The 26,100-nt window shown below is 47.0% G+C and overlaps 1 protein-coding gene across 1 annotated transcript in view; it reads right to left on the bottom strand.

Annotated features, from left to right (window-relative positions):
- The window catches only part of LY86 (lymphocyte antigen 86), a 48,427-nt gene extending 23,303 nt beyond the window's left edge, over nucleotides 1–25,124 (bottom strand). Inside the window, exons 1-3 of the mRNA XM_033863795.2 lie at nucleotides 24,954–25,124; nucleotides 1,402–1,488; nucleotides 18–146 (exon numbers count right to left, since the gene is read on the bottom strand). Coding sequence (XP_033719686.1) covers nucleotides 18–146; nucleotides 1,402–1,488; nucleotides 24,954–25,080 — 343 coding nt within the window. The 5' untranslated portion in view covers nucleotides 25,081–25,124. The remainder of the gene's footprint in view (nucleotides 1–17; nucleotides 147–1,401; nucleotides 1,489–24,953) is intronic.
- Nucleotides 25,125–26,100: the final 976 nt, after the last annotated feature.

Below are 26,100 nucleotides of genomic sequence, written 5' to 3'. Positions count from 1 at the left end.
GCCAGCCAGACACCTACCTCCTTTCCTTCTTCCGCAGAAAGAAAACTTGGGTTGATCCACTTCACAGATGGGGTAGGAGAAGTTCAGAATGGACAGGCCTTTACTGAAGAGAGCAATGTCCAGAAACAGCTCCTTGATGTCCTCCCCTGAAGGGAAAGGGAAGACCAGCTTTCCTGTTAGTGTGGGGTTTGCTGTCCATCACAGTGTTCAAAACTCATAAAAGCATGAGCCAAAGGACCTTTCTTTTCCAGAAATCTGCACTGTATGGGGAACAGTTTTCTTTTTTGGTAAAACAGCACTGGGGCAACGCTACTGGGACAGCCCTGGGGATGAAATGCGGCCCTTTCACGAACTTCATCTGCTTGGAGCAGGTAGCTGACCTGCTCCCCTGGCCTGATGCCATGGCCCCTGAATGTGGCGGCCGGGGGCCTGGCTTCCACAGCTTCTCAGCTACGTAGTCCCAGGTGCCTCCCCTGAGAGCAGTGGGCTGTGGTCCAGCCTGCCTACCCTCACCGCTGATGGCAGGCAGACATTGTCCCGTTGTCACACAGGAAGCTTCCAGCTGCTCTGCAGAGCTGGCTCCCGACTTTCTGCCTTTTTCTCCATCCCTCCCTTTTATGTTTCACTCACTCCTCCTTCTATTCCTCTTTCCTCTCTGTCTCTCCCTAAAGCATCCATGGAGCTGCTGGTATAGAGCCCAGAGGCTGTGCAGGGTCTGGACATATGAAGATGCATGAGAGTTCTTGGCCTCTGGAATGTTCCCTCCGTTTCTCTGGAGCGATCCCACATGCTCAGTTTATTAACTCCTTCTGCCCTGGTTTTGATGAATCTGTGTTAGAAAGGAGATACACTAGCAGCTATAGCAATGTAATGACCAACGGTAATGACACGACCACGTAAAAATAAACAATCAGAAAGCATTCTGGCTCATGGATTGGGGTGCAGGGAGAAGATATTCCATGTCTTTGCCTGTGTCAAGGTTTAAGAACTTATAAGAGCTATTTGGGGAATGAAATAATGCAAAGATAAACCATGCTGCTGGTTGTGGCTTGTTTGGGGCTGAGATAACTAAGCAAAAAAGGTCTCTCAAGCAGACACCAACATTTAGGCTCAAAATATTTTCTTTATTTTGCTGCATATACTGATTCCAGGTGCTTGTAATACCCAAATGAGTGCCTAGGGTCTTTTTGGTACAAAAGCACAGCATCAAGTGAGAGTTCTGCTCTACCTGGATATTACCCAGAGAGAGAAATGGAAACGAAAATGGCGCTAGAGTTAATTCCCGAGAGTGATGGGAGCAGTGGTGTCGCCACAGCCGCCACAGTAAACACGGGCAGCTGGGCATCTGGGCCGCGAAGAGGTTGTGTAATGTTTTATATTATGTCAATAATTTTTACTTACTCAGAATGATTCCAAATCTGATGTTGATATTTGGTTTTACTTGTTTGAGACACTGGTCAACAGACAAGCCAAAATCTTGTAATGCGTCTGCCAAGAAGAAGACAGCAGATTAGGTGTGAGGACACTGCACATGCTGCAAGCTCGTATTCAAAATGTACAGCAATTCTTTTTTTAATTATTATTATTTATTTTAACATCTTTATTGGAGTATAATTGCTTTACAATGGTGTGTTAGTTTCTGCTTTATAACAAAGAGAATCAGCTATACGTATACATATATCCCCATATCCCCTCCCTCTTGCGTCTCCCTCCCACCCTCCCTATCCCACCCCTCTAGGTGGTCACAGAGCACCGAGCTGATCTCCCTGTGCTATGCGGCTGCTTCCCACTAGCTAGCTATTTTACGTTTGGTAGTATAGATACGTCCATGCCACTCTCTCACTTCGTCCCAGCTTTCCCTTCCCCCTCCCCATGTCCTCAATACCTGTTTTATTCCTTCCTTCCTTCCTGTATCCGAAATACTTTTTTTTTTTTTTTTTTTTGCGGTACGCGGGCCTCTCACTGCTGTGGCCTCTCCCCTTGCGGAGCACAGGCTCCAGACGCGCAGGCTCAGCGGCCATGGCTCACGGGCCCAGCTGCTCTGCGGCATGTGGCATCTTCCCGGACTGGGGCACGAACCCGTGTCCCCTGCATCGGCAGGCGGACTCTCAACCACTGCGCCACCAGGGAAGCCCCAATTTTTTTTTTTTTTCGAAATACTTTTTAAAGTATACAAGCACGTATGACTTTGTACTTTGCTCTTTGACTTGTCCCACAACAATTAACCTAAACACAGAGCTCCTAGAGGCAAGAGCCAGTGTTTGTTTTGTTTGTATTGTTTTGCTTTCCATGTCCTTTTCCTTCATGTTTCCCACTGGGCCCCAGAGAGGACGACTGATTTTAACTGAGAGTCTGTGTTATGTGAGTCACTGAACTGTGCACTTTACGAGCTATCGACTTAATTCTTCAGACTCCCCAGTGCCTAGCACAGAGCCCTGCAGTCGGACACTCCATAAATGCACACACGAGCGGATGAATGGGCTACGTATGAAGCTACCTCAGCTTCAAATCCACCCTCCAGGGCTCTGCTGTGTGAAGCTGGGGGCGCTCTTCAACCACCACGTTTCTCCTTTGCCACCTGCCAGAGATGTGCCGGAGGTCAGACTGGGGCTGAGCGGGCGAAGGACTTGCTTCTTCTTACCTGCTTGCTGATGCTTGAGCGTGTCGCCCGGCGATGGCCTGTCACCCTGGCAGTGGCTGTTGGTTCCAGTGTCCAGCTCTCCCTCTCTCTCTCTCTTTTTTTTTTTTACTTTATACTACACTTTATTTATTTTGCCTTATTTTTTTATTATTGGAGTTTTGCACCGTCTTGGCATCAGCTGAGGCTCAGCTCTACTGGCTCCAAGCTTCTGTGATGACGGTACCTCGGAGGCCATCACCCCTTCCCCAGCTGGCAGCGTCTCAGCACCTCAGGCCCTTCTTTCAAGCTTCCAGGTTCTAACAACCCTAACCTCTGTCCTCTGCTCATAGCCCTCTGGGAGCAGCTGCTTCCTCACTGCTTCCTTCTGCTTTTCTGGTTCTCTAACAACTGCTTAACCAACACTCTGTATTAAATTTTCTCCGTGGAGATGACTGACAGGGTCTCTGAATTCCTGACCGGACCTAGACTGATAGAATGAATGACAATCTTGAGAGATAGGCGTGACTGTCCTTATTTCACAGGTGGGAAAATAAAGACTCAGAGAGGTGGTGCTGACTTACCTAGGTTCAAGAACTAGAACGTGGCAGAGTCAAGGTTCAAACCCAGACTTAAAAACAAATAAATAAGAAGTTGCCACCCAGTACTGCACAGAGGCACTCACAAGTAGAGCCTTGAAGACGTATGCTAAGTTTCTGATTAGTAAGATCGCCTGGAACATTTGCATGCAGACATATGGCATTTGCATGCAGACATATGGCATCTGGCGGTTCTGTTTCATAACTGGCTTCAATTTCGGCTTAGCTATGAGCTCACATTGTCGATGGGAGCGTTCCAGACCGTTTAATCACCCACATCGCTGACCTGGAGGGCATATAACTGTCTGTGATATCTGCCGTGGAAATGAGCACTAGGCTATTCAGCCTTGCGAATCAATCTAGGTGCACTTTCGTTTGATGAACCCCCCTATGATCTGGTCACTAATTTTCTGGGGGGATAAAAGCCATTTTCTCTTATGCTGAGTTTAGTTCTTCACTGGCATCTTCGTGTCATCCCAGGGTTTGGTCTTGGAAAATGGGACCAGGGGGTAAGGAGACAATTGTTTCTGCCACACATTTGGCCCTCGGGATCGAAAAAGAGACCAACGAACAGACGTTTGGGAACGAGCATCCTCAAAATTGTGGCAAATTGAAGTTGCGATCTGCGGAAAGGTAAAAGAGGCTAACCGTGTGTCGCTTAGCTAATTGGCAGGTGCAAAATTACACTGTGCTTATCAATATTTTAAATGTGTAGATGGAGAGAATAAACTAAGGGCAGGAGAAGGAAATAAAACATCTCCCTGGCACTGGAAAAATATTCTTGTTAGGAAAATAATCTTAATAAGAAACAAAGTTAAAAAGGAAGCAGCAGATTGCTCCTCTCTGAGGATGTGAGTATAAAAACAGAAAGATAGATTGCGTAAAAAGTGCTTAGGGCTTTGGTGCTCTTTTCTAGCAGTTATTTCAATTTTATATTTGAGAGCAAATTTTATATTTAAGAGTGAATTTTATATTTGGGAGTGAGTATGCACTTTGCAGTTGTCTTGGGGAAAATGACATCCGTTCCTCCCATCCCCCCAATCCCAGCCTCACACACTTACAGCCTTTCCTCTTTTGACTTGTATTTTCACTCTGGCGCTTGGCATGCTCTATACCAGGGGTCCCCAACCCATGGGCTCTAGACCGATAGCGTCCAAGGTCTGTTAAGATCCGGGGCCACACGGCACGAGGTGAGCGGCGGGCAAGTAAGCGAAGCTTCATCTGGTGCTCCCCATGGCTCCCATTACCGCGTGCACCACCCCTACACCCCCAAACCCCCCACCCCCTGTCTGTGGAAAAACCGTCTTCCACGAAACCAGTCCCTGGTGCCAAAAACACTGGGGACCGCTGCTTTACACTGCATTATATTTTCCTGTAAACCTCTACTAGATGCTTCAAGGCAGGCTCCCCTGCTTCAGGGCCCAGCATAATATCTTAAGATTATACTAGGTTCCAAGTAGTGGTTTGTTGAATGAATAATAGAGGTTATCTGTAATCAACTTGTGCAGAACTTTAAAGCCAGATTTCTCAACCTTGTCACTATTGACATTTTGGGTCAGAAATCTTTTTTGGGGGGTGGCTGTCCCGTGCAGCAGCACCTCTACCCACCAGAAACCAGTAACATCCCAGCCCCAATTCCAGCCCAAATAGGTTACAGACATTGCCAAATATCCCCTGGGGGACAAACTCGCCTGGTGGAGAACCATTGCTTTAAAGAATTGCTTTCTCAATTGCCAGACAAATGCCTCAGAATCACCTACCAAAATTCAAGACAGTGGGTTGCATTTTTAAAGGAGTTCTCCTTATACAGTGTAAGAATTGATTGGGGGCAAGGGTGGGGGGATTTTTCCTTGGACACTTGCCTCAGGTAATTTTGAGCACATATACGTTGGATTATCCGAATGTGGATTCTCTGAAAGAATAAAATGGGAAAGTTACTGAGAGCTGGCGTTCCTGGGCTTCGAGCGCAGAGATAAATGTTTCTTCCAGACACTTCAATGTATAGCAGTGAATGGACTGAGGAAAGAGGCAAAGCTTCATAGGAAAATATATGACCTGTTCATGGAAAATATGTTTTCCTTTGCCTCTAAGCTATACCCCCTTTCTGTCTGTTCTGTCCTCATGTGTGACTTCTGCCTAAGAGAGGCCCGCAGTTACAGTGGGCGAGGCCGATGCGCCGCGACCTGCCCTGCTGTCCACACACACCAGGGACAGGTGTGCCTGGAAGGCAGACTCCTCCAAACGGCTGACAGGAAATCCCTCGGTGGGTGGGGAGAGAGGCTGGGGAAGCAGCCAGCGGCATCTGCATTCCTGCTAAGGGCAGTCAGATGCGTCCTGGAACTGTTTCATGCGCCTTCATGGAGTAGCATAGACTTGGATAAACGGGTAAGGTTTAGCATGTGCAGGTTCTTTACACATCTCAGCTTCAGAGCCATTCTTGGGCCTTGAGTTCTGTTCGTTGCCTGTGCTCTCCCTGGCAGGGCTGGCCCTGGGCAGTTGTCCAGGAGAGGATGAGCTGGCCTGGGGTATTTCTGGCCAGCGTTGGGCTCTCAGCTGGAATCAGGGAGAAGAAGACAAAACTCAGCCTCTGGAAGTGCAGTTCCTCCCCGAGGATGGCGGGGCCGAGGGCCTGGTGGGGCCAGGAGCCGGTGTGTCTCGGGCGAGCCACGCATCCCTAGGCCCTCGAGTCCGTGGTTGTTGCTCTGTGCCCTGTGTCCATCCTCTGTGCTGCTGGTTTCATGGTTTGAAGGACAGAGGACGGGGGGCTGTCTCTCATGCTGCGAGTCTCATTTTCCAACTTCATAGCTCTGCTTGAGGCTTTTACAAAATTTTTGTATTTTGAAATCATTATATTCTCACCGGAAGTTGCAAAAAGATAGAAGTTTCAGGTACCCTTCACCCAGCTTCCCCGCCACGGTGACATCTTACGCATAGTACAGTATCAAAACAAAGAGACCAATGTTGGTACAACCCACAGGGCTCTTTCAGATTTGACTAGTGTTACTCACACTTGTTCACGTGTGCGCACATGTGCTTGGAGTTCTATGGCTTAGGTTTTAAATATTGTTGCAAAGTGGGTGAAGAATTGGCTTTCCTGCTCCCGTGGTGGGGAGGGTGGAATTCCGACAGCAGCGTCATCCTGAAAAAGAGCTGACACCCCTCCGGCCTCCCCTCCACTAGCCTTCCCCACATTCACGTCCAAGTCCATCCAAGGCTGTCCACGACCTTCCTGCTGCGTGAAGGTAGCCTCTCTCTCTTTCTCCTTCTTTCTCTCTTTCTCCCTCCCACTCCTTCCCTCTTTCTCTGTGCTCCCCTCCAGCACTTAGGTGGGCTACATCCTGAGATCCAGAGCACTGACTTTCTTCTAACATCCCTTAACCCAGCCATCCCTTAACCCATGACTTTAGGAGCTGATATCGCTTCCTCCGTGTGCTGTTGGCAGAAAACAGGCTGCTCCAGGGGAGTTCGATATTCCACGGCATGTTTTATGGCACGTTTCCAATAGAGGCATGGCTTGGGGAGGGTAGAGAAGGACAACAGAGACAGGGGAGGGGCTTACTGTCAGCACATCGCTCGGATGCACTGGTGAAATCGACTCTAATGGTTTATGGAGAGAAGAAAAACTTGGGCAAACAGAATGTGAGCAAAGCTGATCTGCTTCTGGTTGGTTAATAAAATAGCACTGGATAGCTTCTTGCTCTTTAATAAAACCCGATATATTACAGTTTTTCAGAGAAGCAGAAGCAATAGGATATATAGAGATGATATCTAGCTAGCTAGCTAGACATAGACACAGATATAACACATAGAGGGTATTTATCATGTACATATATAGAAATATAATATATATAATATCTGTCTATCGAGAGATTTACCTTAAGAAACTGGCTCATATAAGAGGGGCTGAGGGTGAGAAAAAGCCAACTTAGTTTTTAGAAGTATTATAGATAGGGCTGTCCTCGTCCCAGGGAAGCATAGAGAGTGAGCCAGAAACGGTGCCTGGGGAGCCATCGATGGTTCTAGAGGAAGGGCGTGACAGGATCTGACCTGTGCTTTCGTTGCCTGCGATCAGTTCTCTCCTTTCTGTCCAAATCCTGGCCTCTCTGGGAAATGTTGCCTTGTTCCCCTAGCTTCTTTCTCTCTGCCCCTACGAACTTAGATCTATGCCAGTTACTTAGCGTAGACTACCTAGTATTCATACTACATACACACTGTCTTATATGATACTGTCCTGCCTCCTCAACCAAGGTCAGGCCCAAGAGGGTGGGACTTTTCCCTTGAATATCATTCTGTTATATCCTCTTATATTTTTGATTACTCTCCCCTTCTCACTGCGTCTGACCTCATGTATCTCCAGCGCAGGTGCTAACTCAGAGTTGCAGGATAAATGGCTCTCGCTTTATTCTCTACCTTTTGCAACTGTTTACCTCTATCTGCAGCATGAAAATTTGGACAATTTCCAGTAAATGAGAGAGGGCTGGATCTCCTATAGGAAAACCTTGTTCGTCTCTCTCCTGCCTTTTGTATCTTCACAATCCGGCTCAACCACTCTCCTCCCCAGGATGCCCTGGAGTTTCCTGACCTGTCCTTCCTAAGGTCTCTCATGCATGGCTCGCTCTGTACGTCTTCATCATACCTTTATCATCGTGAAGTGCGGGAACTCTTGCTGGTTTGTATCTCGCATAGGTAGATGGCACTAGGGTATAAGCTGTGGAGGTTAGGAATTCGGTCTTATGTATCCATCCTTACATAACCAGCATCTAGTACTGGACACGCCCACGAATCTCAGCTGGTTGGACAAATAGATGAAAAGGAGAGAAGGTTGGGCAGTTTGATGACACCAGGAGGGAAGCTGGGCTTTCACGTCCATCTGTGATGGGTGCCAGGGATCACTTGGGAAGCCTGAGTTTTGAAGCCAGTGATTGATTTTCCCCACACTTGGAAGGCTCTTTGGAAAGGTGTTGGTACATATTAATTCATCATCATCATAACCAGGGTATCTGCCTTGGCACTTAGGATGGAGTTTCTGAGTGTGGTTGAAAATCTAGTCCCAGGCCAAATATTAGCAGATGTACCTCTACTATCTTTCAGAATTCTTTTGCAAATAAAACAAAACAAACAGACCCTGCTTTTGACTTCTTCTTTTAGGTTGGGTGAGCTTGTACTGCAAGCTTGTACTGTTTACGGTACAGACCTGGTTGTGCACGGATCTGAAAGTTTCCTTTCTTACATGGCGGTATTTTCATGGGGGGGGGTAATTTTCTTGTGTGATTCCTAGGATAACATTCAAGGGTCATTATGGATCCCTAAAAAATATGGATGGGGGGGGGAAGTCTTCGGTGAGAAGCCATTGCTGGAAATCCATTACCATGGCAACAGAAAATTCATATCCTCTTTTTTGTCCTGGATGCGTTGTGGTGTGTTTCTTCCCCGTTCCCTCATCCTCCTTCCCTGCCACTGAAGAGAAAGAAATGACTAACAAGGTGGTAAATGTATTCTAGCTAGTTGTTCTGTTATTTCCTGATCTCTCCTTTTTTCTCCACCTGTCAAATCTTATTACTATAGAATAGCACCGCAAAGCTCCCCGATGGGCTATTATATTTCAAATAATAGTAGCTCTGCCCCCATTCCAGTCTCTTTGGTCAGCATTTCTTTGGGAACTGACTCACCTGGCCAAAGTTGGGTATACAGTCTGGCTTTCTGTTTCTTCAACTTGAACGTGTAGAGTGGGTGTTTGAAAATGCTTGAACATGGTCCCTGATACCAAACACGACCAAAATGCATGAACACCATCACAGTGGAACAGCTCCTGTTTGTAGCTGTACAGAGGGCAAGAATTCCTACAGCCCGCAGGCTGCCTGGTAAGCCTGGTGCATGCGTTTTTGAGTGTGAAGGTAGGTTTGGGCGGCCAAGTTCAAAATTCTGGATCCCTCACCTTGTCTGCTTCTAACTGCAAAGGAAATCGGCTTCGTTGGAACTCAGTATTGATGGAGAAGGGGTGTGAACCTGCATCCTCTTTTGGCCTCTGAATTCCACTCCCCGGGAGTAACCTGTGTTTGGCTTCCACGAGCTTAGGGGGAGATGGTTTTTGTGCGATAGTATACGCATTAGAGACCAAAAGGAGAGACATGGCCATGAGGATGAGGGTCCATCCAAAACACCTTGCCAAACGTCTCAAGGAAAATAACGACCCATTTGAAGCTATTAAGCTTGAGCTTTTGCATCTCAAGTGTAGATGGACAATAAACACTAAATGCACAGTTTTATTGTGTGTTACCAAGGGGGTGTCACGGCGCCACAAAACATCTTAACATGAGCGTACGAGCAGACTTGAACCTGTCTTACAGGTGACAGTGCATCTTAGTGGCTGGAGAATGGGAACTGCAACTTAGCCTCTCATTCATTTTACTGAGCACCCGACACATGGCAGGAAGAACACTAGGCCTTGGGGATACAAAGACAAACCAGAGCAGGCTGCTGCTTTCACCTGGAGCATAACACTTCCATCACCTAATTACGATACTACGTGGCCCAAACACAAACTCAATAAAAGATACACGTACACTCTAAATCTCTCATTTTATAGTCAACATAGCGTCAAACTGTCTTCTGCATGCAAGGCGTATCTCCCATGCTCTCACTCCACACTACCTGGCCTGGCCCCTTTGCAGGTTAAACACAATCTTAGTAACGGTGTTGTTATTCACTCCTTCAACTACTACCACCACAATGTCGGTACCCAATGAGAGTTTCCACCAGGATGTCTTGTACTGAAATCCGGGAAGCAGGATTCCGAATTCCCAGAACTGGTTCACCACTTATTCTTGCATGTCTCACATTAGGAGATGGAACCAGAATGAATCTGCTGGATGTCCCAGCTTTGCAGTAGAGCTCTCCCTGATGGGAAGGAGAAGGATGTTTCTCATTGTGTGGCATGGACCACCCAGGAACAGAATCCCGTGACAGGAATGACATAGGTCTACAAGCACTCACTGGTCGATACTGGAGGAGAAAAGAACCAGCTGCCTTTAGTTTGGATCCTCTGCCAGCAAAATAAATTACTAATTAAGAAAAGGACTCATTTCTCTGCTTCCTGAATCAACACAATCCTATTAGTTTCCTCCTGTTTAGAGGATTAAAAATACTTTTGCTAAAAATATAAAAATAATTCTGTTAGAAGATTGCAAACTGACATGAAAAATAAGATGGAAACCTGACTTCAGATTAATAAATGAGTCACGCACTTACTGAATAACCACAGACTACCTGCCCCAATGACCTGCACACAAGTTCAGTGCAGCATGTGAGCTGATCACTGCAAAGTTTCAAGCAGACCTGACTCAACACCTCACCCATCTCCTTCACGCCATCATTGGAACCATTTGGATATCGTTCAGCCTTTTTTTTTTTTTTTTTGCCGTCTGTTCATGTGTTTTCAGAACATAGCATTTAAAAACTGTTATTGTATGGAAACATTACTAGACAAAACTGGTTAAACTAGAGAAATTCTTCTACATACCTTTGCCTAGGCTTAATTAAGCCTCAGAGAAATGGAAAGAAAAGTCCTGGGTTGGGAAGCATTTTCTGACATAAGGAGACATAAATAATAGATGTTCACAACCGTTTGTAATTGTGAAAAATTGGAGGCAACCTAAATATTTATTAAAAGGAGAACGTATAGGGGCTTCCCTGGTGGTGCAGTGGTTAAGAATCTGCCTGCTAATGCAGGGGGCACGGGTTCAATCCCTGCTCCGGGAAGATCCGAAATGCCGCAGAGCAATTAAGCCTGTGCGCCACAACTACCGAGCCTGGCTCTAGAGCCCACGAGCCACAACTGCTGAGCCTGTGTGCTGCAACTACTGAAGCCCATGCACCTAGAGCCCATGCTCCACAACAAGAGAAGCCACCGCAATGAGGAGCCCGTGCACCACAACAAAGAGTAGCCCCTGCTCGCCTCAGCTAGAGAAAGCCCATGCTCAGCAACGAAGACCCAACAGATCCAAAAATAAATAACTAAAATAAATAAGTTTAAATAAAAGATTTAAAAAAAGGAGAATGTATATAATTTTAGTCTATGCAAATAATGATATATTCTACATCTGTGAAAGTGAATTAACCAAAGCTACGTATGCTAGCTATCTTTTGGAATAATATAATACACTGATTTCAAAATAAATTGTTAGTTCAACTCCCATTAATTCCAATAAATTTTAATTAGGTTTTTCTATGTTGACAGTCATATTGTATGCATATAATAATATTTTGTATCCTCTTTTCAAATCCTTAAACATTTTATTTACTGTGCTGGTGAGGGCCTTCAGTGTCATGCTCAATATAACTGGTCATGGTGGGTGCTCTTGTCTGGTTCTTGGTTTTAAAGCAAATGTTTCCAATGTTTCACCATTAAGTGTGATGTTCACTGTAGATTTGTATTTTAGGTACATTTCTTTAAAGAGCAGAGAGCTTATTTTTAAAATTCAATCTGGTAGATCCTCAAAAAATTAAAAATAGAACTACCATATGATTTAGCAATTCCACTTCTGGGAATAGATCCAAAGGAAACACAAACATTAACTCGGAAAGATATCTGCACCCCCCATGTTCACAGCAGTATTATTTACAATAGTCAAGACACGGAAACAACCTAAATGTCCATTGATGGATGAATGGATAAACATTTTATTATAGTTACATATATGTAAGTTATTCAGCCATTAAAAACTGTGGGATAATAATGGTTGTTGTTTTAAACTGCTAAATTTTAGGGTAATTCATTATGCAACAATAGGAAACAAATACATTCCTGTTTCAAATCAGATATTATTATCATTCATTGTTTCTTTTAATGGATTAATTCTTTTCTCCCATTCCATCTTGCCTTTCAGAACTTATTTCTGGGAACATTTTATTTCTTTCTGAAGTATCCCTTAGAACAGTGGCCCCCAACCTTTTTGGCACCAGGGACCGGTTTTGTGGAAGACAATTTTTCCACAGACAGGGTGTGGGGGTGGGGGGAATGGGGGTGGGGGGGTGATGGTTCAGGCGGTAATGCTAGTGATGGGGAGCAGCAGATGAAGCTTCGCTTGCTCACCCGCCACTCACCTCCTGCTTTGTGGGCCGGTTCCTAAGAGGCTATAGACCAGTAGTGGTCCACGGCCTGGGGGCTTGGGGACCCCTGCCTTAGAAAGTTCCATTACTGTGAGTCCTTTGGTGGCAAACTCTAGATTTTGTTTGTCAAAAAAAGTCTTTAATTCCCTCTTATTTTTGAGTGGTAATTAGTTAAATAGAGAAGTTGAAGTCAATTGCTGTTTTCTCTTTTCTCTGAGTATATTGCTGTTGCTATATTAAAATCTGCTATCAGTCTAAATATAATTTTTTGCTACATGATTTCTCTTGCTATATATTTATACCAGTTATTTTTTTTTCCTTTGTTAATTTGTGGTTTTACTCCGATGGGTCTAGTTGTGGAATTCTTTTTATGAATCCCACATGGGAATTGTTGTGTTTACTGAATTTGAAGATTCATGTCTTTCATTAATTCCAGGAAATCCCAGTACTTTTCTTCAGAAATTGCCTTTTCCCTATTATCTCTGTTTTGTTTTATAGCTGTAGCTCATATCTCTCAATTTCTCCATGACGCATTTTGAGTCATATCTCCAGACCTTTCATCCAGTTCATTCGTTCTCTCTAAGCTATTTTAAAATCTGTGTTTTAACCTAGCCATGACTTTTTTATTTCAACAATTAAATATTTTATTTTAAGGGCTTCTCTGATTCTTTCTCAAATCTTTCAGATGTGTTTTTTTACATTGTATTTTTCCTGGCTTATGTTTTAGATTCCCTCTTTTATTTCTTTAAACAAATGACATGTTCTCAGTTTTATATTCGGTATCTTATATTTACCAAATCTAATACATATAGGGCTATAATTTTGCTTTTTGTTTTTCTGCTGACGTTCCCTCATGGTGGCTTATTTCCTTGTGCTTTTAAATTTTGGATCTTGAGCTCAATCTTCAGAAATCATATGAAACCTGAATTGAGAGTATGTATTCCTCCAGAGGAAGTTTGCATTTTCTTCTGTCAATGTGTCCCAGGTATTCCCAATCAAGACCCACTTTAATTTCATTTCTAGGCTTGGGAGTTCCTGGATCATGAAGGGAATATACATTTTTGTATATAGAGGTTTGAGCCTCAAACCAGTGGTGATATCAGGTCTGGAGTTACTGCTTCTCAGGGAAGAGTTACTTTCTCCAGAGGCCAAGCAGAGTCAGATAAGTTTCTTTGTCTTCCATTTTGCTGAAGAATGTGTTTTTGTTTTTTGTCCACTTTTAATTGTGGCTATAACCCTTTCACGGTCCTTGTTTCATGATGGGATTGATTTCCATCTTGCACAGCACAGGGCATGGTTGCCAGGCTCTCACAGAGCCATTGAAGCGACATTCTGGCCCACGGAGTCAAACACCTGTTCTGAGGACAGACATAGCTTCGGTGCTGGCTTTCCACTCTGCTTTTGTGCTTTCTTTTAGCTCTGGCTCTTGGAAACCTCCTGTTCTTTCATGCAAGCTTACCTATGCATTTAAAAAGATTTGTGTCACATTGTACCCAGATGTTTTACAGCAAGACAGTTTTTCATGATGTGGAGACCAGAAGCTTGCCCATTCCATCTGCAGTGGCCACTTTTTGTGGGTTGTCTTTGTCTCTCTTTTGTCAGCGTCCTCTTCATGAATGCTTTTGTGTATATGAGAAGTTCCAATGCACAAAGGGGATTTATTCTCTCCAAAGCCTTCCTGCAGATACCTATGACTGCCTGAGGGCTTTCTCTGGGTGTGGGAGTGAGCTTGTTCTATACACTGTCAAGCCAGTAGTGCTGGGGAGTCAATGTACCCAGGAACAACCATGACAGATAGAAGTTGCTAGACCAATGCCCCAATTTCTTCTCCCTTCAGACCTGACCACCATAAGGCATGTTTCACGGGTCTCCCAGGGGTCCCCAGAAGGACCAGGCTTCAGTTGCCCACAGTGGTTACCTGGATTGGCTTCCTTTTCTTCCCTGCCTCACTTTTTCACTCTCTTCTGGTTCTTCCCAGAATCATTTCTTAAATAAATTTGCACTCAATTCCTGTGTCACTGATCATTTCTCAGGAAACTCTAAACTTAACACTTAAACTTATTCCTCTACTTTATAATGAATATTGACTATGTATATGGTACTAATTGTTGTGGTTTCAAAGACAAATGCAAAGAAATAGTTTCATCTTTAGAGTAGTTTATATTCTAGGCCTCCTGCTTTCTAGCGTTTTTTTTAGAAATACACATTTTAGTGAAGTTTGTAGGTGGCAAGAAGCATTTCAACAGATCTGGGTCAAAATCTAACTAGCAGTTCCAGGTGTTTGGATGATGATGGAAATAGCACGGACTGGACATACTTGAATACTTGATTCTTAGGCCAGCAAGAATATTCCAAATTGAGTAACTGGTTACCTAACTTTTACATATTTGGCATTCTTGGGGATCCATGTGGTGATGTCACTTTGATACAGAGGATAGTGCTGTTAAAACTGAACTGTGAGATGGTTTTTTAGAGATACTCTGAGTCCAGGAAGGGAAGCCATTCGGGTCTAGGTAGCAAAAAAAAAAGGCATAACCAGACTAAAGTCTCCCCTCTCTACAGCAGAGGCCATAAATGGCTAGAGCTTGATTTGCTCCTAGCTTTCAGATGTGGTTTTTGGCCTGCACAATGTTTAAAAGCACTTAGGCTATAAGTGTCCATCGACAGATGAATGGATAAAGAAGATGTGGCACATATATACAATGGAATATTACTCAGCCATGAAAAGAAACAAAATTGAGTTATTTGTGGTGAGGTGGATGGACCTAGAGTCTGTCATACAGAGTGAAGTAAGTCAGAAAGAGAAAAACAAATACCGTATGCTAACACATATATATGGAATCTAAAAAAAAAACAAAAAAAAACAGTTCTGAAGAACCTAGGGGCAGGACAGGAATATAGACGCAGACATAGAGAGTGGACCTGAGGACACGGGGAGGGGGCAGGGTAAGCTGGGACGAAGTGAGAGAGTAGCATGGACATATATACACTACCAAATGTAAAATAGATAGCTAGTGGGAAGCAGCCGCATAGCACAGGGAGATCAACTCGGTGCTCTGTGACCACCTAGAGGGGTGGGATAGGGAGGGTGGGAGGGAGATACAAGAGGGAGGAGATATAGGGTTGTATGTATATGTATAGCTGATTCATTTTGTTATATAGCAGAAACTAACACACCATTGTAAAGCAATTATACTCCAATAAAGATGTTAAAAAAAAAACACTTAGGCTAACTGCCGTATTCATAAATTAGGAGGTTGTCCTTCTCGATTAGGAACTTTTCTTCTGAAAAAGTATAACAGAAGGTTAGACGTCCCAGGTCCCACAATCCCACACAGCAATCGGATGGAGCTGAATAGTAGTTTCCTCCTCGAGGTGAGAGGAGAGCTATAGTCCCTGTAACTTTCTATTGTAAATTACAACTGACCCACTTCCTTCATAATTTGCTTTTTCCATGAGTGTATTTGAGCGTTTGAGCCGAGCTCTATAGCTTCTGGAATGGGTGAGATGTAAGGAAATGATGAGTTTTGCAGGAAGGGAACCATGGTCTTCTCTCTGTCACCGCTTTCCAGAATTCTGAAGGTCCGCTCCCCCAGGAAGCCAGCACCGCTGAGACTCCGAGAGCAGGCAGTGTTTACACACTCCTAGCTCATTATTTTGGCTCCCAGCTCTAAAACCTCAGACACAATTGGACACTTGATACTTGCTGTTCAACCACTGCGTCAAGTAAACCGAGAGCCATTGGCAATTTTCTTCATCTCCTCTAAATGACCCCTCTCACTGTATTTCTGACATTAGGCTGGTAGGTGTACGTTTCCAGCAATGCTGACAGGCTGGGTTAATGCATAATAATGCCAGGATGGCATCACAATGACCCAGCAAAACACTCATCAACTGATGAAAGAGCAGCAGGATAGGGTCTTTTTCATTTTCCTCCTGGCCATTACCTCCCGGCCTGGTTACTACTTCCTTCTGTTCCGGAAGCGGAGAGGCACCGCAGGGGAAACGGGCGCAGAATTTCAAAAAGGCACGGAGGCACAACTCGGCCTTCTTGGATCCCTCACAAGGAGGCCAGCAGACACAGGCATACCCATTGCCCACTGCGCAGGAATCACCCCGGCCGCACCCAGACGCATGCGCGAATTCTATAGCGCTTGTTTCCCGGGAGACCCCAGAGTACTTCCAGGGATGCCCACCTGGCTACTCTAGGACCCCAGAATGAAATACTAGATCAGGAGCCTGGGCTGTCACTTCACAAGGCATCCCAGAGAAGGAACGCACGCTAAGCCAGATGGCACAGAGTTCCTGGGTGGGTGGCCCTTTTCTTTCAATTATCCTTTTCCCTGAACTGTTGCATAGGGTTGAGGTTTGGAGGGTGCCCCCGCCGCCACCCCCCACCTGTATGCTTGACCAGCACGCCCCTGCTTTGTGCCTTCCGACTGCTCTCACCAGTGATGCTGAGGGCGCTGCCAGCCTGGGGCTCCTGGGTGACGGGAGCCCGGTACCTGCCGGGCTCTGCCAGGTGCTCCAGCGAGAAGAGCTGGAGCTGGGAAGGGGGCTCTCTCCTTCGCTTTCCTCGGCCTCTAAGAAAAAAGCTGCTTTGGGCCCGCGCTGCCCCTTCTGCCGGCCTGAGTCTGCAGCCCGGCCCAGGACCTCACACTGGCGGCTGCTTTTGCAGTGTGTCCTCTGCGTTGTAGTCTTTACCAAAATAGCTGCAGAGCTGGAGGACGGTCCCCCCCGCCCATCGGAACTCTCCAAAGAGGCTCCTCCCCAAACTCGAGCTAAACTGCCCCTCCGATTTTGCCTGAGGATGGAAAGAGCCTCTTACACTCACAGACTCTTGGGTCTTTTGTCTCCATAGGTCCCTATTCAGTAAGTTACTCAGCATCTCTTAAAAAGCTCTTAGGAGAAGTAACACCACCTTGGAGACTTGGCCATAAATGGTAACAACCAGAGGGAAACAGGGAGGAACACAGGGTCTCTGGCAGAAGCACATCTGTGGGCTGGGCTGTTTCCCCTCCAGCTCCTGTCCAGTTTTGACTTTTTCCTGTTCCCATTTTTCAAAATCTGCATCTCAATGTTGACATTCTTTTTTTTTTTTAATCAACTTCCTGTCTTTAAGTTTGGCAGAAAGGCCCCACTCTGCTCAAGGCCACTAGCTGTTGAATCCTGCAGGCCCTAAGTTTTCCCTTTGAAGTTGCATCTTTGTTTCTCTGACTGTTTACTTTTCTTTAATTGCCCAGTATTTATATCCCTATTAATCTAGGAAAATAAACAGAGAAATTGCTTTCTGCGTGTAATTTTTTAAAGTATTTTTAAATGACTACGTGGCGTGTGATGTTTTCCATTCATATTATTATTTTTTGATGTCATTGCTTCTTTTGTTTGTTTTATGCTCCGTTTACTGAAGAATTATTAGGCTTTGAGGAAAGGAGGTTTTCCCCCTCCCTTTCCTTCCAGGCTGTTTAAAACAATTTTTTTCCTAGGATATTTTATCAAAGTCCTTCCGCTCTGCAGCCAGGCCATTGCGGTTCACCCTCTGCTCGGAAGGAAATGTGGCCAGCGTCGCTTCGCATTCTTAGAGTCTGATGCATTGTCCTGTGTGACTCTCCTTATGGCTTATTCAGGCGCATGTGACCTGATTTTGACTTTGTCATTAAGGACTTTTTGGAGGTCAGATAAAGTGAAACTGAGTTGGGCAGAAGTGGACCAAGCTGATCCCTTCAAGGGGCGAGAGCCGGTGTTGGCTGCAAGTTTGAATCACAGCGATCAGATGCCACGGTCCCCTGACCCTAGGACACCCCAGGTGGCTGGTCTGTCCCACAGGTACCACCCACAGCCCTCAACTTACTGCCGGAGATGGGGCTTCCCCCAGCTTCTTCACAGAGGAAGCTGCTCTCGGGTGTGAGGGAAATAGGGTTTCCCTATGAGGTGAGCATGACATCTGCGCAGGAGGGCTCTGCCGTCAAATATGTTGTTCTCACCCATAGGAGAATGGCCTTTCATTTGCTTCTTTTAATTTGGGGGGTGTCATTTCCAGACACCTTGCCGCAAAAGAGGACTTGGTACCCAAGGCTGATAAACATAGATGTGAGTTTCCTTGTCTTCTGTGGCTGCTACGGGTCCTGGTGGACACCTGGGAAGAGCCATACTGGCCCAGCTCGGAACTTGTGCGGAGAGGGGAGACTGGTGGGGAGGGGTGGGAGGGGGAAACCACCCTTGACTCAGAAGACAACTCTCTCTCCTGCCCAGCCCCCTTTCTCCCTGTGTCTTCCTTCCCTCTCCCTCTCCCCCCTCCTCTTTTTCCTCCTCCTCTTGCTAGTACTTAGGGTTTTCACCTCTTCACCCAAAGCCTTCGTTTTTCAGCTGTGCCTTCTCTCTGTCCCCACGCTATGTTTCTGGGGTCAGCTGGCATGGCTTTTACTCCATATTAGAGTTCCGCGATAACAGCTTTAGGTCACCGGGCATGGAGTCACTTAGGTTGGTTTGTATCAAGGGCTCAGGTATGTTACTTTGTTAAGATATTTAATATATACGTGCTTCTGTTTTTATATCTGGAAAATGGAAATACACACCCTTCATACCTCCTAGGGCTATTCATGAGGACTGAATGAGACCTTACAAGTGGAAGAACTTTATAAATTGTAAAACGTTATTCAGAAGCAGGAGGTTGTTATGGCAACCACGATTCTCTCAACGGGATCCTACAAGTCCTTTGCAGTCGTGGTGGTTTTGCTGCCAAGTTCACTTGGCCATGGAGTTTCTTTATGGCTAGAATCATCCAGAAGACCCAGGACTTGAGGCTCTGATCTGGTGAAGAGCTTGAGAGGTTCTTTCTGACCTTGACTAGGGAGCAGCAAACTTTTTCGATGAAGGGCCAAATACTTAATATTTTCGGCTGTGTGGGCCCTCAGTCACTGTCACACCCCTCACTGTGCCATTGTAGCACAGTTCCAAAACACTGTATTTGTGGACACAGAAATGTGAATTTCATATAATTTTCACATGTCACAAATATTATTCTTCTTTTGATTTTTTTTTTTTTTTTTAGCCATTTAAAAATGTAAAAACCATTCTTAGCTCATGGGCTGTTCAAAAACAGGCAGCAGGTGGGATTTGGCCTGTGGGCTTCCTTTGCTGACCTTTGCCCCAGCCGACCCCCAGGAGCCAAGTGAACGGCCAGGTTGACTGTGAGCATCAGAGAAACCAAAAAGGGGGACATGAAGTGATTTGGGCATGTGTCACAGGTCCTTTACTATTTTTTTTTTTTTTTCTTCCGGTACGCGGGCCTCTCACTGTTGTGGCCTCTGCCGTTGCGGAGCACAGGCTCCAGACGCACAGGCTCAGCGGCCATGGCTCACGGGCCCAGCCGCTCCGTGGCATGTGGGATCTTCCCGGACCGGGTCACGAACCCGCGTCCCCTGCATCGGCAGGCGGACTCCCAACCACTGCGCCACCAGGGAAGCCCAGGTCCTTTACTTTTTATGACTCTCCTCTCTGCCTGGTTGACGTCAAGGCAGGTTAACTGACAACACTGAGGTGTACACTCAAGGCTCTTGCCAGAAAACACAACTTAGATCTCTGCTCTCCAACCCTTATCAAAAACCCCATAACAGCAGCAATGGCCACAAGAATGGTATTTACGGATGGGTCCTGGAGCACCTGCGGCTCACCCGTTCCTATGGGTGTCCAAATTCCCCTTGAGCAACCCAGACCTGCAAGTGCTGTATTCAAGGACGGTTCTACTGTGGCCTTTTGCAAAATCGATCCTGAGTTTCATTTTGGTAATGAGCCCCTGGTCTACATTGAGGGGCACCACAAAAAGCCGTGGATGTGAGTCACTGTGGCATCTCTTGTAGAGATGTTCTCCAGAGGCCACTTGCTCCAGGGAGAAATGCTTCTCACAGCTTATTCCAGGGTCAGGAAAAGCTGGACATCTCCTTGAAAACTGGTTTGACTTTGTAAACAGTGTAATTTCCTTGTTTGATCTGGCTTCAGGGGAGCTCAGAGTCAAATATACCTCTTGTGACGGTGAAATATCTTACAAGTCAGCAGCAGCAAAGATTTACTGAGCATATAGTATATGCTCAGCACTGTTCACACAGTCCTTTTCACTCAATCCTCACACAGCCCTGAGATGCCGATAAAATGATTAGCCCTATTGTAGTGTGCTGGATAATTGTTCCCAAAGATATCCATGCCCCGATCCCCAGAACCTGTGGATGTTACCTTAAGTGGCAAAAGGGACTTTGCAGAAGTGATTAAGCTATAAGGATCCTGAGGTCGTGAGATTATCCTAATCACAAGCGTCCTCACAGGAGGGAGGCTGAGGGAGACTTGACACAGAAGAAGGAAGGAATGTGACGGCTGAGGCCAGGTGCAATGCTACCGGCTTTGAAGATGCAGGAGGGGGCTGTGGGCCAAAGGATGCAGGGAAGCAGCTGCAGAAGCTGGACAAAGCAAGGAGAGGATCCTCCCCTGGAGAGTCCAAGTGAGGGTGCCCTTTGACCAAGTGAAACTGACTTTGGACTCCTGGCCTCCAAAACTCTAAAAGAATCAATGCACTTCCTTTAAAGCCACGAAACACCAAGGAAACCCACTTTACAATCAAAGACAGGAAACAGAGAGTATTGCCTAGGGGTTGGAATGATTCCAGACCCCAAGCTCCTATCCCTCAGGCCGCTGCCCCCTCTGTTGTAACTGTCCTGACCTCCCCAACCCCCCCGGCTTTATTATTCCCCTCCCCCTCCCCACCCCACCGCTTCCCCTACCGTCTAGTTCATCTTCCGACCACGTGCACTTTGGTGATCCACGTCACATCTTTGTGTGGTAGAAGCAGCACCTCAGTAAACACATTGGTGGACATTTGGGGCATGTATGTGGGGTGGGGCCCCTGGGCTTTTTCTAGCCCTGGAAATTGTCTTATGATTTAACAAAAGAAAGGCCCCTGACTGCGTTTGTTCCCCCTTTGGCTTTTATGAAGACTGTCCCTCTCTTCTTTGCTGCAGCACTAACGGTTGGACAGAGCAGAACTTCTGCTTTTTCAGACACTTTTGCTCACTTCCTGGTCTGCGTTCAGAGCCCCATAACTGATTATGAAATTCTTTCATTCACCTCGAGGATTGTTGTCTTATTCAGAACAGTTTCTAGCTGAAAATCCCCCCTCCCACTAAAATGATAAAACAAAAAGAGAAAGGAAAAATGAAGGATTTTCCGCGCTAAACCCAGAAGACAGTAGATCCTTTATCTTTGTCAGCTGATCCTCCCACATCTGTGCACATGTCGGGACCCCTGATGTGCCCAGGGATGTCTAAACCCCAGGCCTGGATGAAGCATCACAACTGAAGGACATGCTATGTCTGTGTCATCAGTGCGAAGGCCTCGAGGGGCTGCCCCGCTGTGAATCCAGCTGCGGGGGCGGCATCTCCATCTGCGGAGGGGTATGCAGCCATTCAGTCCCCGCTAGCTCAAAGGCTCTCAAGAGAGGAGGGAGGCCCATCCCTAGAGGAGCTCCCAGGACACTGCTTTCCTCTCTGCTGATCTCAATGTACACCAAAGGTTCCTTCTGACATGAAGCCTGTTGAAATTCTGCTATTTAGCTCCCATGATTTCTTTCCTGGATGATTGATTCTCTAGGCTACAAATCCTGCCTGAAGCCTCAGTTTTCAGTCTCATATCCACGCTCATACCCTTACCCGAGGAATCTTGCCAAAACGCAATCCTTTCCTCATTGCCAAAAGGATACAGCCTAGCCTTGTCTGGGTCTCTTGGTGTATTAGTCAGGGCTCTCCAGAGAAACAGAACCCATGGAATTACATATATGCCTCTATTCTAGAAAGAGTTATTACAAGGTGCAGGCTCACATGAGGAAGGAGCCTGAGAAGTCTCACGATCTGCCCCCCACAAGCCGGGGCCCCAGGAAGGCTGGTGGTGTCGTTTGAAGCCTGACAACCAGGAGGGCTGCAAGTGGGAGATCAGGGCCCCAGGCCTGCAGCTGGGCAGAGAGTGAACTCAACCTTCCTCTGCCTTTGTGTTCTACTCAGGCCCTCACAGGTTGGCTGAGGCCCCCTCACATCAGCCGGACCATGTGCTTTACTCAGTCCCCTGATTCCAGTGTTAACCTCGTCAGGAAACACCCTCACAGACACACGCAGACATGAAGTTTAAGCAGCTATCTGGGCATCCCGTGGCCCAGTCACACGGACACTAAAATTACCCATCACACCCGGGCTCTGCCCACATCTCCCACCTCATCTCTCCCCCTCCCCCATGTCCCAGCCCTACTGCAGCTCCGTGAACTCTAATCCTGGGCACGTTTCCCGAACTTCACACACGCTGTTCTCTGCCGCAATGCTCCTTCCCGCTGCCCACCTCCACTCCATTTGCCTTCTGACAAAATTCTAGACGGCAGGTGATTCAGAGTAGGCTCTGGAGTCAGACAGGCCTGAGATCCATTTATTTTAATTCCACAAATATTTACCTAACGCCTCTTCTATGCCACTGAGGATGCGATTCTGCTACTATTACCTTTGTGGCCTCGGAAAAGTTACCTGACGTCTCTAATCCTCAGTTTACACATCTGTAAATGAGAATAACTCTTAGAAAGCCCTTAGCGCGGTGCCCGGCACCTGTAAGCGTTCTATGAACATGAGATGCTATAATTACTGTTTGTATCATCCTTTAAGGTTGAACTCAAGCTTGATGACCTTTCCCCAATGGATTTAGGTCCCAATCTCACCCTCTCCGACCATCATGTCCCCTGGTGCCGGACCTGTGCCTCTGTTGCAGCCCTTCACACACAGCCTGTACCCTGGTGCCTGTCTCATCCTCCCACCACTCTTGGGCTAGGACTGCGTCTCCGCCATTCCTTCTGCTGAGTGCCCGGAGCAGCGTTTGTGCTCAGCATTCATTGACCCCACGGCGCCACCACCCCTTCAGAGGGAGGAGTCTTCCCTGGGCGGGTGGGTGAGAAGCTCTCACTCTTTCCCTTATACATCTGCTCCTCTCGTCTCTCATGGCAGGGGCTTGCCAGGCTTGGACGAATGCTGCAGGCGTCAGGCTGGTCTGAGGGATCGACCAGCCATGGCAACCCTTCACGGGAGGGCGAATTGGAAAAACAAATCCTGAGCAGGGCATTCATCTCGAGTCTTGCTTCGGGTCCTGCATCTGAAATGAACAGACAGAAAGCATCCCATCCCCGCCGGCAGAGCAGGAGTCCGGGGATCAACACTTCCAGCATCCAGCCATTCCTTCTCTTTCACGCTAAAAAAATGTGTGTGTGCATTTCAATGTTCGATGTTCCTTCTTTTTAAAAGAGTAAAGTGTGGACCTCTGTGAGGCAGCTCCCCGGGTGGCAGCCGTAGGGACCAGCTTCTGCTCAGTGTAACATCTACCCTAACTCCTCAGCTTATCATGCAGCCGACTTGGGTGCTTAAAGAGCATCTCCGTTCCACCTCCTACAGTGCAACAGCATTCTGACTCCTGTCTACCTCCAAAGTGGCCTGTTTCACAGTGTCATGAGCCAGTCCCCCTAATCTTCATTCAAGCTGTGATCCTGAGACTGGGCTGCTTTCTGGCCACTCAGGCCCCCTTTATGGACTGAATTCCCCAACCCCATCCATCTGTGGAAGTCCTACCCCCCGCTACCTTAAAATATGGCAGTATATGGAGTAAGGGTCTTCAAAGGGTGATTAAGGTTAAACGAGGTCATACTTGTGGGCCCTGATCCAATATGACTGATGTCCTTATAAGAAGAGACACAGACATACTAGGAACATGTGGGCACAGAGCAAAGACCAAGCAAAGACAGGAGAAGAAGACGGCCGTCTGCAAGCCAAGGAGAGAGGCCTAAGGAGAAACCAACCCTTCCGACACTTGATCTTGGACTTGCAGCTTCCAGAACTGTGAGACAACACACTTCTGCTGTTTAAGCCTCCCAGTCTGTGGTGTTCTAACAGCTCCAGTAGATGAATATACACTCCAAAGCCTCGGTTCCGACACTGATTACGGCAGTTCCCAGCATTCTATTCATTAGATTGCAATTTTGGTTGGTATCTACGTTTGCCCCATAGGGTAACGTAGCTCATTCCCTTTTGTTATGTCCAGCCCTAGAGAAAATCCTGGCATCGGCAGCTGCCAGATAAGTGTTTGTTGAATGAATGAATGATGTTGCTGCTCTGATAGAGGCTCTGGGAGTGTCATCAGAAGGACAGGAGTGTTCTCCTTTGGCGTAAATGACCTTTTCACTCAACTTGCAAATGAAATAACTTGGCAAGGTGTCCCGGGTGTACAATCGAGGGAGGCGACAGAAGCGTCTCTTCCTGATCTTGAACTGGCGACGTTTCACGATTTGGTGGACTCCCCAGTCAGTCCGTCCTTTTTCGGGCTCTGTGATGTTAGTGAATCGCTGTATCTAGACTCTCACTGTCTTTTTCTGTTCCTCTTGCCATACTCTTAAGCTCTCTCCCGGCCGATCGCTGCTTCTGCCCAGGGCTCCCAGGGGTCCTCGCAGACCTGTTTGGCCACTGTCCCCCTCACCCTTCCCCCACCCCAACAAAACACTCCAGCAGCTCACATCTGTGGGCCTTAATTTCCCCATGAACAGAAATGGACATTCAGAAAGCGCTTACCGCAGCTCTGGTAGAGGACTTGCAAGCTCTCATCCCTGCAGGCCGTGTGTGTGGGCCAGGCTTCCCCGCCACGGCCCTGGGGAGACAGCAGAGTGCAGACAAGAAAGGCGGCCATGAGCACCTGCATGGCGAGGTCCTGTGTGTGACCAACAGAAGAATAACTGGCCCAAGAGAAAGAGCCCTCAGGGTGCTCCCCCTCCTCTCATAAAGGGGTGACATGTTCAGTTTCACTTCTCAAATTTTATGCTCCTTGGGGAACCACTCTGAGAAGCAAAAGGCAGTTAGCTGAGGCCTCTGAATGCTGTTCCCCAGAACCTTTGGCGCTTGAATCAACAGGTCAGGCTCGTCTGGGTCCAGGGTGGCTAATGTTTGACTTTCTGCTTTCAAAGAGAGGGGCTAGCAAGTGATGCAGGACCTTACAACTGGGCCCCCAAAGAGCCCTCTTTCCTGCCCCACCCTCCTTACAGCCCTGCCCCCCGGGTGGGGCAGAGAACTCAAGAAAGCGAAACCACAGGCCTCCACAGGCTTTCCATCACTGGGTCCCCTGTTCCCAGGGGCCTCTGATGTGGGCTGTGGCCCAGGGGCCTGGCTGGGGCCGGCCAGCAGCGTTTGGCATTTGGGGGGCTGCAGAAGGACATGTGGGATCTGGAATTAGGCTTTTGCCTTGTTGGTGCTTTTCTCTGGCTTCAGCTCCAGGATTAAGATTTCAGAAGCGACTGTGCAGCTGGGAGGGCAGGGCAGTGCTCTGGGGGCAGTAGCTGTGGTCTCTGGAGACGAGGTGGAGAGAAGAGCCCTGAGAAGCGAGCTGGGCTCTATTTCTGGGCTCAGCTTGGTGGGAAGGGTGGGGAAGGACGGGGGAGTGAGGGCCTCCCTTTGAAGACTTGTTTTGGTCAGTGGCAGGATTATTAATGTCATGTCCCACTTTCTTTTCAAAGCCAAGAATCTGTCTCTCTATCCCCCTTCCTCTGTGGTCCTGCATCGTGACGGCAAAGTTTCTCAACCCTGATTCCCCACCCCCAGCCCCAGCTCCACCGTAGTTTAAGAGAACCAGAGTCAGGACCAGGGCCGGCAGATTTTAGAAGCAACAGAAAACACTATTTCCCTCGGGAGGAAAAGCGTTTCTCTGAGCGCCCTGGGTAAGTTCACG

Source organism: Tursiops truncatus, chromosome 10 (assembly GCF_011762595.2).
Source record: "Tursiops truncatus isolate mTurTru1 chromosome 10, mTurTru1.mat.Y, whole genome shotgun sequence".
Taxonomy (NCBI): Eukaryota; Metazoa; Chordata; class Mammalia; order Artiodactyla; family Delphinidae; genus Tursiops; species Tursiops truncatus.
Note: the sequence above shows the minus strand (reverse complement) of the source record. Positions and strands in the feature narration are given on the sequence as shown.